General features: G+C 34.3%; 1 protein-coding gene across 1 annotated transcript; it reads left to right on the forward strand.

The window, feature by feature from the left end:
• Positions 1-12,183: 12,183 nt before the first annotated feature.
• Positions 12,184-14,567, forward strand: LOC141486795 (uncharacterized). Its single transcript, XM_074185357.1, has 2 exons — positions 12,184-12,537; positions 13,527-14,567. The coding sequence occupies exons 1-2, from the start codon at positions 12,184-12,186 to the stop codon at positions 14,073-14,075; spliced, it is 903 nt and encodes a 300-aa protein (XP_074041458.1). The 3' UTR covers positions 14,076-14,567.
• The last annotated feature ends 5,262 nt before the right edge of the window (positions 14,568-19,829 follow it).

Below are 19,829 nucleotides of genomic sequence, written 5' to 3' on the forward strand. Positions count from 1 at the left end.
TGTAGAATGGAGGGCCACAAATTGGGCTCCATGGGGTGCCCTACTTTCAAGGTGGCACTGAGAAAAACAAAGCAGAGATACAACCAAGACAAGAGACAGGGAGGGACGGAGAAGAAAGGCTGGAATGGAAACTTCCTGCTGGGTGAGGCAATAAATGCTATGACGGCAGCGGCGGTAGAAATGGCAGAAGCGGCAGCGAAAGCAGCAAGAAAAGAGGAAGAGCGGGATATAGAAGAGAAAGAGGAAGGGAGAGGGGAAGAAGAGGAGGAAACACAAAACAAGTAATGCCAGTTAATATATAAATGTAGGTAGGTCCAAGGCTACACACGACTTAGTTTTAGCAACGGCATTGAGGGAAAACATCGATATTGCACTGGCCAGTGTTCTAGCCAAGAAGTCAGAATGGATTACGAATGCTAAAGGAGTTGCGTCAATCCTGTTTATCAATAAACGTATCAAAATAAGTAATCAAAGGAAGGATAGACACAAAAAATATGAATATATATATATATATATATAGCTGCTACATATCACCGAACATCCCCATCAATAAGTATAAGGAAACTACCGACGCAATAATGCAAGACGTAATTGACCAAGGCAAGAAAGCGATTATAGCAGGAGATTTTAATGCGAAATCATCACTATGGAGAGCACCACATACAGATGACAGTTAACTATCTAACCCCGGGTCCACACTGACGCGAACAATGTTCGCTAACATTGTTAGCTAAAAGTGTTCGCGAACATTCAAATAAAATTGACTTGAAATAACATAGCCTACTAAAGTTTGCATTAAAAATATCATTGTTAGCGAACAAAAATTGATGTTCGCTCAAAGGGCGGTAAACTTCAAAGAAAACAATGTTATTTACGTTTTTTGATTGCAAATCCAGATATAATAGGTTCTTGAATAAGTCCAATTTTAAATCTTTCTTTATAATTTTCGTAATATTTCTTTTACAATGAAATTTATATCAATCTTAGTCTTCTCTACAATATATGTTTGCTCTGGGATCATCATAGAGCAATGTGACTATAATTTCTTTTTAACTTCTGATAAAAAGATATGTCAAGATGACATATGTACAAAAGAATTTTTTGGCCTATTCACCCTTGATAAAGGTTCTCGTATCTGTTTAATACGAAATGATGGATCAAGACTACATTTTTATCAAGACTCGTTGCTCCGATCGACTTTCCACACGAGTACTTTTATTCATAAAATTGTCCAAGTAACCTTATTTTGTTGAAAAATATTGAAAAATATCTGTCATTTCAAAGTTTTGGGGTGTGGACCATCGGGGGTAGTCCGTTCTTGACTTTGTAGAAAAACAACTGACTCCTGCATGAAAGCTCATCGACGGAATTCATTTGTTTAGTCAATTACCAAAATTTGGATGATTTTGAATATTCACTTGAAAAGTTATCAAAGAAAAACATTTCTCATTTTGTAACTTCGAGGGCCCGTAACTTGGTTACGAAGACTTTTAGGAAAAAAAGTTATATGAAGTACTGGTGATATTTTGACCCCATCTATACATTCCCGAGAGGAAAAGAGGAAGTCCAGGGACACCCTGTATACATGTTATATGAAACTATACAATGGCTCATTATCCAGAACTACGTCGCATTATTGGCGCAGTTATAGACGAACCTTGAAATCAGCAGACTCAGCATTTCCTGTTTACCAGTCTAGAAATAGAACACAAAGGTCTCCCAGTGGGAATTACCTATAAAAGCAGGCAAGACCCGAAGCCAGCGTTCATAATTTATTATTACTCGTATAATTCACTTCAGCTCATGAAGCTCAATAATTGTATTTGTACTTGTGAACCAAAATAAATTGTTTTTAAAAAGCTTATATTTGAAAACCAAATATAACATACATGGTATAACCAACGAAAAACTTGAAAACAAATACAATGACATTAAGAAAGCAGAACTACAAGGAGCGTGGAACATTTTTAAAAATGTTATCATAGAAACAGCTATCAGTACATGTGGCACCTACAAAACAAATAATAATAGAAAACAAACATCATGGTGGAATGATGACATAAAGGAGGCTATAAAAGAAAAAAAATACAATGGAAGAAATACTTGAACAATAATACAACAAAACAGTATGAAATATATAAAAACCGAAGAAAACAAGTAAAAACATTAGTTAATAAAGCAAAAGAAATGTTATGGATTGGATTCGGTAATAAACTAGAGGAAGACAGTAAAAGTAACCAAAAACTATTCTACAAAGCACTAAAATCCATGAGATCAGATAAACCCGTAAAAGACGTACAAATCAAGAATTCAAAAGGTGAAATAATTACAAACGAAATAGATATAATGAAGAGATGGAAAGAATATTTCCAGACACTACTAGGTCAAGGAAATGAAGAAGGATCAATAGAAACAACAGAAAGAAACCAGTTAAACGAAAGCGAACCATTGATAGAAATGCAAGAATTAGATGAAGTAATTAAAACATAGAAAAATTGGAAAGCACTAGGAGAGGACAAAATAACATCAGAAATGATGAAAAACTTAGGAGAAACTGGAAGAAAGAGCTTACTAGAAATAATCAATAAGGCATGGAAAAAAGAAATTATATTAGAGGAATGGGTAACAGCTCTAATAACACCGATACATAAAAAAGGAGACTACAAAAATTGCAATAATTATAGAGGGATTACGCTACTGAATACCATAACAAAAATAATGGAAAGAATAATTAACAACAAACTCAGGAATAAAATAGAGTCACAACTCTCAGAACCACAAAGTGGGTTCAGGCCCGGAAGAAACACACAAGACCACATCTTCACAATAAAACAAATAATAGAAAAGAGATAAGAAAACCAAAATATATATTTGGCATTCATAGACCTAGAAAAAGCTTTCGACAAGGTACCAAGAACAGAATTATGGGAGAGTCTGAAAAATAGAAATATCGATGAAAAAACCATAAATATAATTAAAAACATATATAGAAATAATAGAAATTATGTTATCAAGAACAACATGAAATCAGAAGATTTCAAAACAAAAGAGGGTTTGAGACAAGGTGGATCATTGAGCCCAATGCTTTTTAATATTTTCATGGGCGACATTATCAAGGAATGTGATAGAAATAGCAAAAAAATGTGTATTGGATACAAAAATATGCAAAGAGTAGAGATAGCTGAGGGAGCATTTGCCGATGACATAATACTGATAGCTGAAAATGAAGAACGATTACAACATAATATAAAAATATGGAATGAAACACTGAAGAGAAAACAAATGAGAATAAACAAAGATAAAACCAAGGTGATGACCATAGGAGGCGAAGAAATAAATATAATGATAGATGATAAAAAAAATAGAACAAGTAAGAGATTTCAAATATCTAGGCGTAACAATAGACGAAAAAGGAAGACAAGAAGCAGAAATTAACAACAGAATCGAAAAAACCATAAAATTGTACTATACAATGAATCAAACAAAAAAATCAAAAGTAGAATACAAGCAACAGAAATGAAATACCTGATAGGAGTGACAAGGAGAGATAAGATGAGAAATACACGAATAAGAGAAGAACTAGACATAGAAGACATTATTTCATTTATAGAACAAAAACAGTTAGGATGGTGGGGACACATACAGAGAATGCCAAACAAGAGACACAAGAGACCTGTGAAACAAATCTATAAAGCGAAAACACAAAACAAGAGAAGAAGAGGAAGACCTGAAAAAACCTGGAACGACATGATAGGAAAGATTCTAAAAGGAAGAAATAAACAATGGAACGAAGTAAAGACACTGACTGAAGATAGAAAGGAATGGAAAAAGTTCATAAAGCAACAATAAAAAAAGCAACAATAAAATGATAACCCGACACCCTGAGGGTAAAAGGGTTCAAGATTATATATATATATATATATATATATATATATATATATATATATATATATATATATATATATATATATATAGTATAGTATAGTATAGCACTAAACAAATTACGATTGAATTATAAAACTATTTCTTTTCATAACAGAAAATGGTTTAGATTCTGCATGTGATACAGAAAGCTACATTAATGTGTACTTCCAGGAGACAACAGGTAAGCTCTAGTATATCATTCAATTGAAGAATTGATAAAATGAATTTTGGTATTATTTTAGGTTATCACAACACTGCACTACTGTAAAGTATATTCATCAAGGTAAACATAGTGACATTATCAATTCACAAATGAAGCTGTAAATTTTATGCTGTTGAATTTAATCTCATGGTAATGAATAGTTCACATATAAAAAAAACAAATAGCATTTCATTTTTATGTTACTTTAAATTCAAATGCTACACAGATATAATATGGAATTCAAAAAAGGCTCAGGCCTGAAAGATTAGAAAATATAGGCAACACGTGTATGAGGAAAAATGTTTATCGAACACAAAATGTTTGTTGAGGTATTTGAGAAAGAACACCTACATGTCTGATAACAATACCAGTACTTCTGGTACGAGGGGTGCTTCAATCACAGCTGTGGCAAAAGCGATGAAGGAGATGTACAGCAACTATCGGTTTGTTTTAGGAATTTGAGAAAATGTACGAAACCAGATTCAAAACCGTGAATCCTCAATTAAAATGGAGGATTGCATGTTATCCATGATATGAGTAGTTTATTCAAAGATATTGTACAAAATAAGTTGAGGCCATGTAAACTTCCGAATAATAAGAAATCTAGATTCGTTGCTATGGAAAAATAGAATCGATTCGATCCTTCATGTATGAAGTCCCACACAATTTTTTTTGTTAGTTTTTGAAGTGAATGTATCTAACGTTTCTTTTTATTATAGATGAAGAGAATTTGAAATCTACTGAAGAGCGAAATCCAAATCGAGATGAGCGTTTTGAAAAAAATATCTATATGCAGAAGAATTTGGGCCTTTCACTGGGACTCATCTCAAGTACTAAAAATTTGTTCAGATAGAATATGGAATTCAGAAAATGCTTGAGTAAAACCCCTGGCCCTGAAAGATTAGAAAATATCGGCAACACGTGTATTATGAACAATGTTCACAAAATGTTTGTTGAGGTATTTGAGAAAGAACACCTAGATATCTGATATCAATATCAGTACTTCTGGTATGAGGGGTGCTGCAATCACAGCTATGGCAGAAGTGATGAAGGAGCTGTGGTCGATAGATTCCTTAGATAAAGTGGTGAATCTGTTTTTGATAAAAACCCAAATACAAAAGTTGACCTCTCAGTTCACACGTTATGCGCAGCAAGACGCGATATCTTTCAATTGGATTGCAATGAGACTTTGAAAGACGGAGAGATTTTGCCGAGATCCCAAGATCGCAAATCATAAGTAAAACAACATCAACATCATGTTATTTATTCTGTATAAGATCAGTTAACCCATTAGCGCCTACGGATACCATTTGGTATCGCAAAACAAGCCTCTCGTCAACTGCTCGCTGTCGTTAGCCATCCCTGTATACGATCGCGCACGTGCATTTCTTTTATTCATTGGGCAGTCGGCTCTTGGATTTTGCTAGGAATAGGACGTTTTGAACTGTGTTATTAGCATTTTTTCATTACATGACATTGTGTGCCATTTGAAGGTGGAACCTCGATAGGCGTAAGTAATATTTTCTTAACTTATATATTTTTTTTTGAAACGTGATACATATTGTAGTGAAGGTTATGAATGAATGAATACTTTTTGAAATGATGTTGAAGAGTTCTAATAGCAGTGCAGTATGGCGTCTCAAAGGTTGATGATACCATGTGGTATCCGTAGGCGTTTTGAGATTACATAGTGTTTTATACGATTTTTGGTTTGATTATACTTTTTAATGTTTTAGAAAAAGTTTTTCGCTCTCTGAAATGTTGGATATGATATGGAGAGATGACGGACTCCACAGCACACTGTGGATCAAATTTTTGTGGAACCTCCTGAACCCAACATAAAAACAGATGAGGATTCGGCAGATGAAGATGATGAGGGAATGATACATAATCTCAATGGTGAAATCTTGTTCTTGTTTCAGGCCAAACATTAATATTTTTGAACTTTACAGGTCGTCAGCTGCGTGCTCCTGCTGAAATCGAATTGCTGAATAATGACAGACTTGGCGAGTGCAGTGGAAACGACTTGGCTGAAAACGTAAGTAAAAATATTCTTCCTTCATTGGGAAAAGTGTTTCTGTTTTTTTTTTTGGAATACTGTGAAAAAACCACCAGCACAACGGAGCCAATAACTGAAAAAAATATTTCGAATTGTACAGAAGATGTTGACTGGATTTTCCAACGGCTTTCTGAAAAATTATTGCCAAAGTGGATTTCTGGTGATCTTGAACTTTCGTCTCGGGAATTTTCCAACCCTGATTTTTCCCTGTATAAAAAGTAAGTCACCAATTAAGCTATTTGAATTATTCTTTGACGAAACAATTTTTCAATATCACATTCAAAAATGAATGTGATCCGTGGATCAGTGCTTCAGAATTACGTTGTTTTATCGCCATTCTAATTTCGAGTGGTAACAATGTTTGCCATCAAAAAGGTTATATTGTGACATGAAAGATGACGTGCATAACAAATTGGTGGCAGATTCTAAGAGGAGAGATAGATTTCTCGAGATTCAAAAATTCATCCATATTGCTGATAACACTCAAATAGATCAGTCAAATAAGGCCTGGAAATTGAGACCTCTCATGAACCATATAAAAGAAAAGTTTTTAAATAATTCTCAACCAGTTCAGAATTTATCTTACGATGAGTCTGTGATCAGATACTACGGTCGCCACGAATGTTAGCAATTCAACTGTGGCAAACCCATACGATTTGGATACAAAATGTGGTCCCTCAACTCGAAAGATAGATATCTTGTAGATTTTGATCTGTACCAAGGCACTGATCCTCGAGAACAAAAATACATTAGCCGGTTAATTGGAAAATGTGCCGCACCGCTGGTTTTAATGCTGAAAGAATTACCAATACCAAATTTGCCATATGTTCTTCACGTTGATAATTTGTTCACTGGAATAAATTTATTGTCTTACCTTTCGACATTTGGGTTATGGAGCCGTCGGCACAATTCGAGAAAATCGAATCCCAAAATCTTGTCCATTGACCAGCAAACAAGAATTTAAAAAAAAGAAACGTGAAGATTTTGAACAAATTATTGACAAAAATGACGGTGTTCTCTTGGTTCGTTGGATGGATAATTCAGTTGTAACTTTAGCTTCAACAAGTGCCGGTGTTAAGCCAGAACGAACAGTTAGACGGTACTGCCAAAAAGAGAGAAAACATATGATGGTTTCTCGTCCATTGCGTGGCTGCTTACAACCAAAATATGGGCGGTATTGATTTAATGGATCAAGGTATTGCTGCCTATCGTATTGGGATACGCGGCTAAAAGTAGTATTGGCCTATATTTACATGGCTTATTGACGTAGCAATTCACAATTCTTGGTACCTCTGCTGTGAAAACAATAAAATAACTTCCTTAAATTTTAGACCTGAAATAGTACAGGTGTATTTAACTAAATACAAAACACTTGCTGAAGTTTCTGGACGTATTAGCATGGGTAAAAATTTGCTTCCAGATATCAGATTTGACAGACAAGACCATTTCGTAATTTCGTGTAATAGACGCAGATGTGCTGGAGCCGGATGTAAATCTTTCGGAAGGACAATGTGCCAGAAATGCAACGTTGGCCTTTGCATCAATTGTTTTGCAACTTACCATGTTAAATAAGTTATTTTGTTCAAAACAGTGATTTTCTCTGTTAACCCCTACGGATACCATATGGTATCAGGCCATAACTCAAAAACACAATTGAATACATTTTTTTTACAAATTTTTCATTTTTGTTTAGACCTAGTTTATTGAGAAACCAGAAAAAAAACTTTGAAATTCAAAAAAAAAATAATTTCGGCGCTAATGGGTTAAAGTATTTGTCTATCATAGGAAAGTCTGTCACCGAAATGTGTAGGTGTTAATCCGATTATTTTCATTTTGAATTGCTTTCATATTTAAGTTACAAGTACTGTAGCGGGATCTCTGGCTATTATAATAATCATCATCACACTTTGAATATTTCATCTGCAATCATCATTGTTTTCATATTATGTATTCCAAGCGCACTCGACTCATCTTCCGAACAGCGAATTCCCCAGAGAATACGTAACAAAGTTCCCAGAGAAAACGCCTCAAAGTACGTAATTTTCAAAAGATAATATTGGAAATAATGGGTTCTGGACAAAAATCATCTAGAAAGCATAAAATATGTTTACAAATTATCGAAACGTCATTTATCCTATTTCAAAATCAAAGAAACAACAACGAAGCCGTTCTATAGGAATGTACAATCTGTCCCTCAACTGTCTGGCAACGCATTAGGAAACCAGTCACAAGGTACCCCTTCCCAAATCAGTCGAAATGGTGTTTCTAGGACAATCACAAGTGCGAAACGGCATAAGCCGAAAACGCCAGGATATGATGTAATGGTAAATTTTCGTTATGTGGACACCCGGCGATTTTGAAAAATTTTTTGACTGTTCTTACGTATTTTGATGCGTAGATTACGAATCCGAAAGAAAAAAGCGGCGTTCTCCCTTATTTAAAAAGTTACGGCCCTTCAAAGTTCAGGAAAGGGCAACGTTTCAGCCTTCTTTTTCACTAAATAAACTATTTGAAAACACAAGCATTTATTCACTAGGTCACCTTTACACCTTATTCCTCCTTCTTTAACACTTTTCACTTCAATAATCAACATTTTTCTTATAAAAAACTCAATTTAAAAACGAATGCTTCTCCTGGTGACACTCTTATATTTGTAGGTTAGATACTAGGGACATTTTAGAAAAAAGCGGTTGGTATTTGTCGTCACCTACTATTTTAAATTCGTAGATTTGAATTTTCAGTTTGACGTGAGAGAAAAATACAAGATGAATTTGAAAGAAATTCATGATTTAGTGAAAGTAAGAAATAATTTAATTCTATATTTGGTTCAAGTAGGAGTGTTTGCAGCAACAATACGTTGTACTAATTGCAATGAAAAGTGCAAATTAAATTATGACACTTTATGGTATAGATGCAATAGAAAGCGGATTATGAAAATACCGAAGAACAAAGCTCAATACATTTGTTGTAATTTTAAGAAGAGTGCCAGAATGGGAACCTTCTTCGAATGCAGATTAGAGTTGGAAAAAATTGTATTGTTCATAGCATACTTTTTGTTTATTCCACAACCTAGATTTAAATTTATTAAAAACGAACTGAAAATGAGCTCTGAAGCTATAATCGATTAGAGTAATTATTGCAGAGAAGTAAAACGTTTGGTTTTTGTTGAAGTATTCTGTATTATTACATTCACTATCATTTTAGATTAGTTTATAATGGTGCAATAAAAACACATTTAAATTAGGCGGAGCTGGAAAAGTTGTGGAAATAGATGAAGCTGAGTTTGGTAAACGGAAATATAATAGAGGACGATTGGTAGAAGGACAATGGCTTTTTGGAGGTATTGAAAAGAATACCAAAAAATTTTTATTGTCCCAGTTCCTGACAGAAATGCGACAACATTGATTAAAATTATAAAAGATCATATCGAGCCAGGAACCACTATCATATCGGACTGTTAAAAATCTTATAATCGCTTGGATACTGAGGGTTATAAACATCTAACTGTCAATCACAGTATGAATTTTGTTGACCCTCATACAGGTAAGCTGTGCAAATGTTTGTTTGTTCTATATATATATATATATATATATATATATATATATATATATATATATATATATATATATATATATATATATATATATATATATATATATATATATATATATATATACAATTTCAGGAATATTAGCATAACTGCCTTATACAAATCCCCCAGCGTAAGTCCAAAGTTTTTTAATGATGAATTAATTCAATATATAGAAAAACGCAAATGAAGATTACATAGAGGCAAGGAAGGCAAAGAAGATTACATAGAGGAATATAAAAATATCCTAAATACATACAATTTCAGGTCCTTTATAAATGAAGTGACAAGACCTCTGAGCAAAACGTACTTAGATCACATATTTGTGAAAGGAAACCAACAGAAAAAAATGACACAAAATCATTCATATTCCATTATGACATTACAGACCATTTTCCTACAGCGATCGTTCTTCCTGGTATACCCGAGATATCAATTAGCCAGAATAAAACTCATTTTAAAAAAAATCTTGAATATGAAAATCTTAAAATAGACCTTGATAGGGAAACATGGGAGGAAATCTATAGATCAGATGATTTAAGTTATTCCACAAGAACCTTTATCGATAAACTGAAACACTTTATAGAAAAAAATACTAAGTCAATAAGAATTACAAAAAGTAAAAACAGAATAAGAAAGGAATAGATTACAACAGGAATTCTTAAATCAATTGATGAAAAAAACCAAATGTATCTAAAAATATTGGAAGACCCAAACAACATTGTTCTGAAAAAAAAATACAAAAATAAAATCAGTTCGTTGATTAAAATTTCGAAAAGAAGATATACAAATATTTTGATAGATACAAATAAAACCAATAGTTCTAACTTGTGGGAATCAGTTAACAAAATCTGTGGTAAATCGAAACCCAAAACTAAAATAGAGAAAATTAAATTGAGTAACAATCATATTTTCACAGATAAGGTAGATATATCTAATAGCTTCCACGACTACTACAGTGAACTTGGCCAAACGCTTTCGGAAAAAATAGACCAACCACAAAATTACATTAATGAAAATCACAATGTACCTATATGAAACATCTGAGGAAGAAGTAAACTTAGTCATAAAAAATCTCAAAAATGGAAAATCTCCGGGATGGGATGATATTCGTGCTGAGACTCTGAAAAAAATTTCAAGCCAAATCAGTTCACCACTCACTTATTTGATAAATGAATGTTTTCGAAAAGGATGTTTTCCAGACTGCTTAAAAATTGGTATAATTAAACCACTACATAAGAGTGGGGACAAAACCAGTATAGGTATTATCGCTCTATATCCCTGCTGTCTATCTTTTCTAAAATTATCGAACGAATTCTGAAATCAAGAATTAGTAAGTTTTTAGACGAATTCCATATAGTATCTGACTTACAATACGGTTTTAGAAAGGGAAAATCGACAGAAGATGCAATACATCATTTTACCCAACAGATTTATGAAGCTTAGGATTCTAAAGTTCCAGCAAGTTGTATCTTCGATACAGTATGCCATAAACGACTTTTGGAAAAGGTTAGACAGTATGCACTTGGAGGTAATATATATGAACTCCTAAGGAGTTATCTCTCAGAAAGGATACAATTTGTTAACATTGGTGTTATCAGCAATCCCAGGAAAGTAACCTTTGGTGTCTCTCAGGGAACCGTTCTGGGACCCTTACTTTTTACAATTTATATCAATGACATGATGACATTGCACACGAAGGGGAGAGTCCTTAGTTTTGCTGATGACACTGCAATATTCTACCAGGCAAAAACGTGGTATGACCTAAAAAGTGATATTGAAAATGACTTCAAAATATTCAAGTCTTGGTTTCAGTTCAACAAACTCACTTTGAACTGTAACAAAACACAATATTTACCATTCACATCTTACTCGAACAACTTACCAAACCTTGGCTCCCTGAATATAGACAATAACACACAAATACCTGAAGCAACAACAGTGAAATACCTAGGTATTATACTTGATCGACACCTCCGATGGGACAACCACATAAAAAATGTTGTCAATAAAATAAGGGGCCAACTGTCTAAATTCAGGTACCTGAGAGACTTCCTAGATTTAAAAAATCTTAGAACGTTGTATCTTTCTTTGGTCCAGTCGCTTATTAGTTAAGCCGCATTTTCACGTGTCAAGTAGCTAAAGCGAGTTACTAAAGCAAGTAACTAAATTTAGTAACTTGTATGGTGTAAACAACTTGATTTAGTACTTGCGCAAGTACATAATTTAGTAAACTGTTTAGTCAAGTGAATAGAAAAAGTTCTATTTACTTGAGCAAGTTGCCTCTCCCACCTTCGCTTTCTAGCAACTACCAAGCCGACTAAACAAGTGTAGACAGCTCAGTTTAGGCAAGTTCATAGTACAGACTGCAAGGTTGGTTGTGTTTTAATTTGGTGGCGTGTTTTGAAAATGTCTCGTTGGAGTGAAGCGACTACAATAAAGTTTGTAGAAGAGTATCGGGAAAGGCGATGTCTATGGGATACAAAGGCTGTGATTTATAAAAATAAACAAGCTCGGGACGCGGCGTATAAGGAAATTGAGGAGATCATGGGAATAGAAGGATTCGGAGTGCCTGAAATCAAGAACAAAATACGGGCGTTGAGGTCAACTTATTCTCAAGAAAAAAAGAAAATAAGGGACTCGATGAAGTCTGGAGCAGGAGCGGAGGATATTTATGTCCCCAGTGTGAAATGGTTCAAGGAAATGGACGCATTTTTACGTAATATAGAGGATAATAAGAGGCCCACGCAGGATAATTTCAATGTAGGTATATTATAGTAGTGTTCATATGATAGGTAATTAATCCGTATACGTGTTTTCCCGTCCCGAAAGTATCAACTTGTAATAAATTAAAGCAATACATCTCTCCAGCTATGTAACCAAATACGGAATAAGTATGTACATATTATAATATTAATATTAAAGTAGGTATAGTCAAAATATCATCCGTTGCTGCCATGGCACCGCACCTTCGCCCACAAAGTACTGGCAGAGTCGATCTCGCAGTTCTCTTGCACGTCGTGACGAATGATTACTCCCCAAAGGTCTTATTGACGGCAAGGGTATATTACTGTCATTTCTCCAAGAACCTGGTCTAATCTGACCGCGTTCTCTATCTTCTTCATCTAACGATCCATTTGGTGTGTAAGTGTTCTGAGAAGTGATTCGCAAATAATTGTGTAGTGCGCAACTGGCCTTGATAATTTTGTCCACAGTTTCTGGTAAGCATGCCATAGGCTTTTCAAAAATGCGAAATCGGCTAAGCAGAATTCCGAACGCATTCTCTACTATCCGTCTTGCCCGTGAAAGGCGGTAATTGAAAATTTTCTGATTTTCCGACAGTGTTACTTTTGAATAGGGTTTCATCAGATATGTTTTCAATGAAAATGCATCGTCACCTACGATGAAACCACCATCTGGTAATAAACCATTCTCTAGGGCTTCAAATAAAGATGATTGTTGGAAAACCCCACCATCGGATTGTCTTCCAGAACATCCAACATTAATATAGGAAAAACAATAGTTGTCATCTACCAGAGCTAACAGAATAATGCTGTGAGTACCCTTATAATTGAAGAATTCACTACCACAATTTGCCGGCGCATGAATCGTCACATGTTTCCCATCAATCGCACCGTAACATTTGGGGAAGTTCCACTTCAAACGAAACCCCTTTTCAATAACGTTCCATTCTTCTTGGGACTCCGGTACCTAAAATACATAATACGGTATATCTATTTGTTCTATTTCAGATGCAACGCGAAGAAGCAGTTGACGAACAACAACAACAAGATGAAGAGGCAATAATGACTGCCAGACAGGAAAAGTCTCAGGAACCACCACAGGAAAAGTCTCAGGAACCACCACAGAAAAAAATCAGAGCTACGGCAAAATTGAGACAGGTTACTGCAGTAGTTAACGACCTAAAAAAAATAACCGAAACTATCACACATGAACCTGCCAATGAACATGAATACATAGCTTTTGGTCGCAGTGTTGCTGCACAATTAATGACGTTAACTGCTTTTTCTGCAATAAAAGCACAGGAACGTATTCAGTCTGTTCTTACCAGTTTTAAACTCCAAGACCTCCAGAGTATTCGGTACGACACAGACACACATACCAGCAGTGCTAACGCCCCATCTGCCATCTCTACACCAATGCAGTCCCCTACATATTCCGACATGCCTTCTTCGTATAGCGATGGCTTCAGCACTATAATCCATGCAGAAGCAAATCTTACCTATGACGACGATATTAGAAGATCACAGATGATAGCACATGCTTTTTCCAATATTTAACATGTTTTGTTCATCAACAACTTGTTCGCAATAAAAATATTCAAAAAATACATACCTTTATATATTTTCTCAGACTTTCAAAAATAGCATCACACACCTCGGGTATAAATTTGGAGATTGCAGGTGTTGACACACGAAATAACCTCTGCAACGTTCTATAACTATTCCCTGTGGCTAAATAGGACAATGTGATTTCCAATTTTATTCTAGCTGGAACAGCCGATCTCATTACAGTGTCGTATTTCGTAATTTGATGCGCAATTTGAGCCAGCAATATTTCAAACTGTTCTTGAGATATCCTCAGACAATTTCTATATTCTGGTGCGTCTTCAGCTGCTAATTCTCTTAATAACGTAGATGAAGCACCATATCTTTCTCTTCTACTCAGCCATTTACGTACCCAGCAACGCTTCTTTTTGTTTTTGTTCATTTCTTCTGCAAGTATTTCGGATACTTCGCCACATAACGTCAATATACAATTTCGCACTGCTGCACGCGTCACTTTTCCTGCCATGTTTAATCTGTACTAAACAACTAAACAACAAAGCAGGTACCTACACATGTGAACGCTCACTAAAACGAACGGACTAAATTTTAGTTACTTGCTTTAGTAACTCGCTTTAGCTACTTGACACGTGAAAATGCGGCTTTATGGTATTTTGGGATGGGGTGGAGTGGCTGAAACATCACTTACATAACCTGAATGTAACCCAAAAATGGATTATTAAAATCATCTACCGAAAGAATATTGACGTCCCAACTGATTTCCTGTTTCAAGAGAGCCAAGTTCTTGATGTAAGGAGCTTTTTTGTCAAAATGTATTAAATAACATCCACAAGAAAAAAATACCAGTAAATACTCTAGATCATAATTATGAAACAAGAGGGAAATCAATATATACCTGCACAAGTGCAAAAACAATTGGTCAACGTTCATGTAAATACATCGCTACAAAGTTATATAATCTACTACCAGCTAAAATAAAAAGCATAGACAAATTCAGAAAATATAAAGATGAGGTCAAAGATTGGATTATGCAAAGTGGAAGAGACACTTTTAACAATCTTATTAATCTAAAATACTTACTACGGAGAAGCAAAACACAAAGAGAGCTTGTTTTCATTTAAATTCAAACTCTTTTATATTCTTTATCTTCTTTATTTTAATATTTTAACAATTATAGCTAAAGTTTTTGGTTGAAGAAATCCTTGATCAGGATAGCACGTTACAGGATAGGACCCCCGTCTTCCCTTGCTTGTAAAAGTCTGTCTAAGACTTCTGAGGGTTGCTCGTAGGGGTGCGACCGGTTGACGGAGGGAACAATTATATTCAGTTGCTCTGCTGGTTATATGTGTATACTGATATATAAGTAGTAGATATATTAGATGTGTGAAACAGTTAGTGTTTACGGTTATGGTACTATATATGTATATATTTGTTTGTTTGTTCTAGCATCATCACATACAAGTATCTTGAATACTTCCGTGATGTTTTCAATGTTTACTCATTATCATTCATGTAACACTGTTTTCTTTATGAACTATTTCCTTGAATAAACATTATTATTATTATTATTATTCTGTTACTGGTTCAATTTACTTCTGCACCTTCTCTTTTTATAATCTGACTGAAGATTTGTGAATCAATCGGCCAATATTTCATTTTTATGATAAATATTTCAATTATTATTCGAAGCATTATCAATATATTTTTTATACAATAGGCAATAATATTCTATACTGGAACATAAATAGCTTCTTCAGTGACCCATATCAGAGAATATGATATAGATATTGTAGCTCTAAATGGAACTTGGTTGAATGCCGAGGGATGACAATAAAGGAGGAGTGGGTTTAAGGCGAGTTCATATTAGAAAGATTGCGATAATATTTTTGCGGTTCCGCAAATTTGGCCTAATTGTCAAAATACCCTGGTTCATGTTGAAGTGGGCACTATCTAAATTTTATTGTTGAATTTCAAATTTTTGTTACATGAACCTGAATTATGACATACGAATTACGACTTTTGAGACCAGACTCCATCATATCAGAATATAGAACTAACAATTTTCTCAAATTTTATTTAATAGGAACGTGTCTTCATAAACATGGATTCTAAAACGGAATATGTAAGTCAATATACTAGAAAACACCTACAAATGTGTGTCAAAAGCCAAATTGTCAAACATATTAATTTCCGAAAATATTCAATTTTCCAAATTTATAGCCTCAGTGCACCGCACTGTATGAGTCGATCTAGTAAAAGTTCATTTACCTAAATAAAAGTTATGATATTCGGCAATTAGCGATAATGCAATAATGCTGATTGGCAATGTTAGACATTGACCCAAAAATCGGAAACAAGAATATTTGAGTATGGATCATTGGTTTGCCACCTTCTGAAGATAACACATCCATCATCCCTGAAAATGTACCTTCGGTAAGTGTATTATTTTTTGATTTGTATTATTGGCTGTTGAACTATATTTTTTTATAAAGCGTAACATTGTTGAGGGTTATGTTGTAACTTTATTTTAATAAACTCCAAAATTTTTTATCTATGATTATTATTTTTATATAAATCCTATCATCTGAGTTAACCCCCCACTCGCGAGCCATTTGGGCCGCGACAATATAGAACTAACAGTTTTCTCAAATTTTGTTTAATAGGAACGTGTCTTCATAAACATGGATTCTGAAACGGAAAATGTAAATCAATATACCAGAAAACACCTACAAATGTGTGTGAATATTTAATTTCAGCTGGTTTATTGTGATTAGTGTGGTTATCTGAAACTGGATGATTTGCGTCGAATTGAAAGGAAGTGAATCAGTGAGTGGATTTAGTGTTGACCATTCTGCTTGTGAATCTACTTCAGGTGAAAAATTTCAAGAACTATTAATCTCTCTAGTAGAATGTCGTCCTCCTTAATGGAATATCAGCTTACCTATATTCGAGAGGAATAAAAGTATCCGGGACAATTTATGGATTGAAATTCATAATGCCCTGAATGGTCAATATAAGATTGAAGTCCTTCATAAAAAATAGAGAAATCTTCGTGATCAATATATCAAGCAAAAATCAGAATTTGAAGAATACGTCTCGTGATTTGGCAACACATAATGAGTAGAAAAAGCCTTATTATCAACTGAAATTCCCAACAGTCACTACTATTCGTAGGAAATGTAATATTTTTGCAGGTATGCTAGGTTTTGCTGTTTTCAGGAAAATAATTACAAGTTTAGAAAAACTAGAAACAACTTCAACAGCTAGCTTTTCTCCAACAAAGATGGAAACCAAGAAGCAAGTGGGTTCGATCAGCAAAGAAAAAGAAATTTTGATAGATGCTATAGTGTAAAACCTTCGGCACAAATATCAGAAAAACATTCCTATGAGATTTACCCTATTTGTTTGAAGATGTTTCATGTACTTGATGAAATGAAAGGACCAGAGAAAGGAATATAAAAAATTCAACTTTTGTCACTGATATATTCTGCTGTATATCCAAATTTAGATATGTAAAACTTACCTCTTGAAGTATTGCGATAATTACTAGCTCAGTAGTAAGAACAACTTATTCCACTGGAAGTCGACTGATCCTCCAGACATAAAATATGGTGCTAAATCTTCTCTTACTTGATAAACATTCCGAATGTAGTTATTAGTACCAAAGCGTATTTCATTGTTGAGTATATGTTGGACTGCTCTTTTCCTCTCTAATGCTGGAGCTCCATTGATCTTTCCGTGGTCCACATAATCGGTAAGGCAATACACATTTTTTGCTTCATGGTCTTTCATTATGAAATTATGCAAGCAAAAAGTAGCTCGTATTACCAACACTGATGTATTTAGGGATGTCATTAAAAGTTTCTAATATATCCTCCAACTTGCAACGAGAATACCAAAGGCATTTTCTATAACACGCCTTGCTCTGCTGAGCCTGTAAGGACTTTTTATTATCTAATAAAGAATTCAAGTCAATTACATTATACCTATTGTTGAATATTCTTTTCCTTTGGTTTGAAAAATTGCCTAGATAAGGTCTCATTAAATTGCCTCTCAAAGGGAAAGCTTCATCACCAATAATAAAATAAGGTATGTCCTTTCCATTTTCCTCAATAGGAACAGGCTGTGGAGTTTCCAGCATGTTATTGTACTTGCGTCTTCCAATTTCAGAGTTCCTAAGAACTTCTCCATCCATCACTTTGCCTTCCTTGGGCACCTATATCTATCATGGTAAAGATATATTTTGCATCACAGAAAGCCGAAAGAATGATACTGAAAGTGCTTTTATAATTACAAAATTCTGATCCTGAAGTGGGTGGTGCCAGAAATAATATTGTTATGTAGCAACAGTCTCACACTTATCAGTTTACCTGAATATTACAGTGCTTGCCCTCTATAACTATTGGTAGTTGCCATCTTTTTTCAAATTCGTTGGATATGCTACATCATGTATGTTCATTAGGTTGTGGGAAACATTGCATATGTAGAACATCCCATAAAGTCATACATGTTTCAGAAATAATTTCAGAAACTCGGGATTTGCCAATACGGTATGTATATGATAGAAGTCATGCTATTACCAGATGATAAATATCTTTGTTCAAAATACTTCATAATAAACTACTTACCTTAACATTACTGCCAACTTAAGTGCAAGAGCAAGAACTTCTTTTGCAAAATGAGTTTTCTTTAATGAAGGGCCAACCAAATTCAATAATTTATTCAATAATGATAGTCAGTCAGCCTGAAATACTTGAAATGTTTCTCTGGATCACTAATTCTCATTCCAGCCACAAGGTTGTGATATTTTCCATATTTTCTTGTGTTTTTGAAAATATTTCTCACACCATAATGACGGGGTTCTATCAACGATACTTTATATGTACGGTAAAGTTGATATAACTTGTAAAACCTGACACATTCGTCTATTTCGTATTCAACTTCGATACATGGACTTAAAAAACGAGAGTCAAATAAAATAGCAATATAACCTCACTGTATATTGACGTCTAAAATTTTGCGGAAATCGCAAAAAAATTCATTTTTTTCAAGTTTTTCAAGATAAACACGACGCAGTTTTAAATAGCACTATTGTGCGATATTCGTTTCAACATGAACTAGTCCTCATTCGTTCGTTATCACATTGCATACGACATTTTGGTTCTACCTCATATTCAGTTGCCTCGGCAAATGCAGGTTTAAGGAATATAATAGAATAGTATTTTCACAGCCTACTCATCTCTGGCCGAATATAATACTCCAGATGATAGTCATCTCGCAAACCATTTCTTTTGCTTAGAGACCTGGATGAATATCATCTAGTTTGGGATTCAAGCACCAGCAACCACAATGGAATCATTTTATATGATCTTATTCATTCATATGGAAGGAGCATACTGAACGATGAGAGAGGAACGCGGTTTGTTTCACCTGAGCACACTGTGGATGTGCTGGATATTGCTATTTGCTCTCCATGAATTTGATCCAGTTAGTAGATGCTTCGATGAATCATTTTCGAGGATATCACAAACTGAAAGCAATAGGGTAAACTGTAATTTTTCAGCACATTTTTCGAATTCTCCAGGTAAACAGACATTCATAATTTTTAAATCACGCACAGGGTAAAAGGTTTATTAATATAAAAAAAAATGAAATTCATGGTGAAGTCATAGTGCCTCCAATAAAGATTGGAAGATGACTGCAACTTGGTTGTTACTGTAATTGACGAATAGAAATTTAATTTCATGA

This window comes from Leptinotarsa decemlineata, unplaced genomic scaffold (genome assembly GCF_025532065.1).
Source record: "Leptinotarsa decemlineata unplaced genomic scaffold, Ldec_3_MD MMD2_tig00026374_RagTag_RagTag, whole genome shotgun sequence".
Classification (NCBI taxonomy): Eukaryota; Metazoa; Arthropoda; class Insecta; order Coleoptera; family Chrysomelidae; genus Leptinotarsa; species Leptinotarsa decemlineata.

What these genes read in the sequence shown, in the direction of transcription:
- LOC141486795 (XM_074185357.1), top strand. Translation starts at nt 12,184, where the DNA reads ATGTCTCGTTGGAGTGAAGCGACTACAATAAAGTTTGTAGAAGAGTAT. An exon ending in CCACGCAGGATAATTTCAAT is followed by an intron (nt 12,538 to 13,526) that starts GTAGGTATATTA and finishes GTTCTATTTCAG; the next exon opens with ATGCAACGCGAAGAAGCAGT.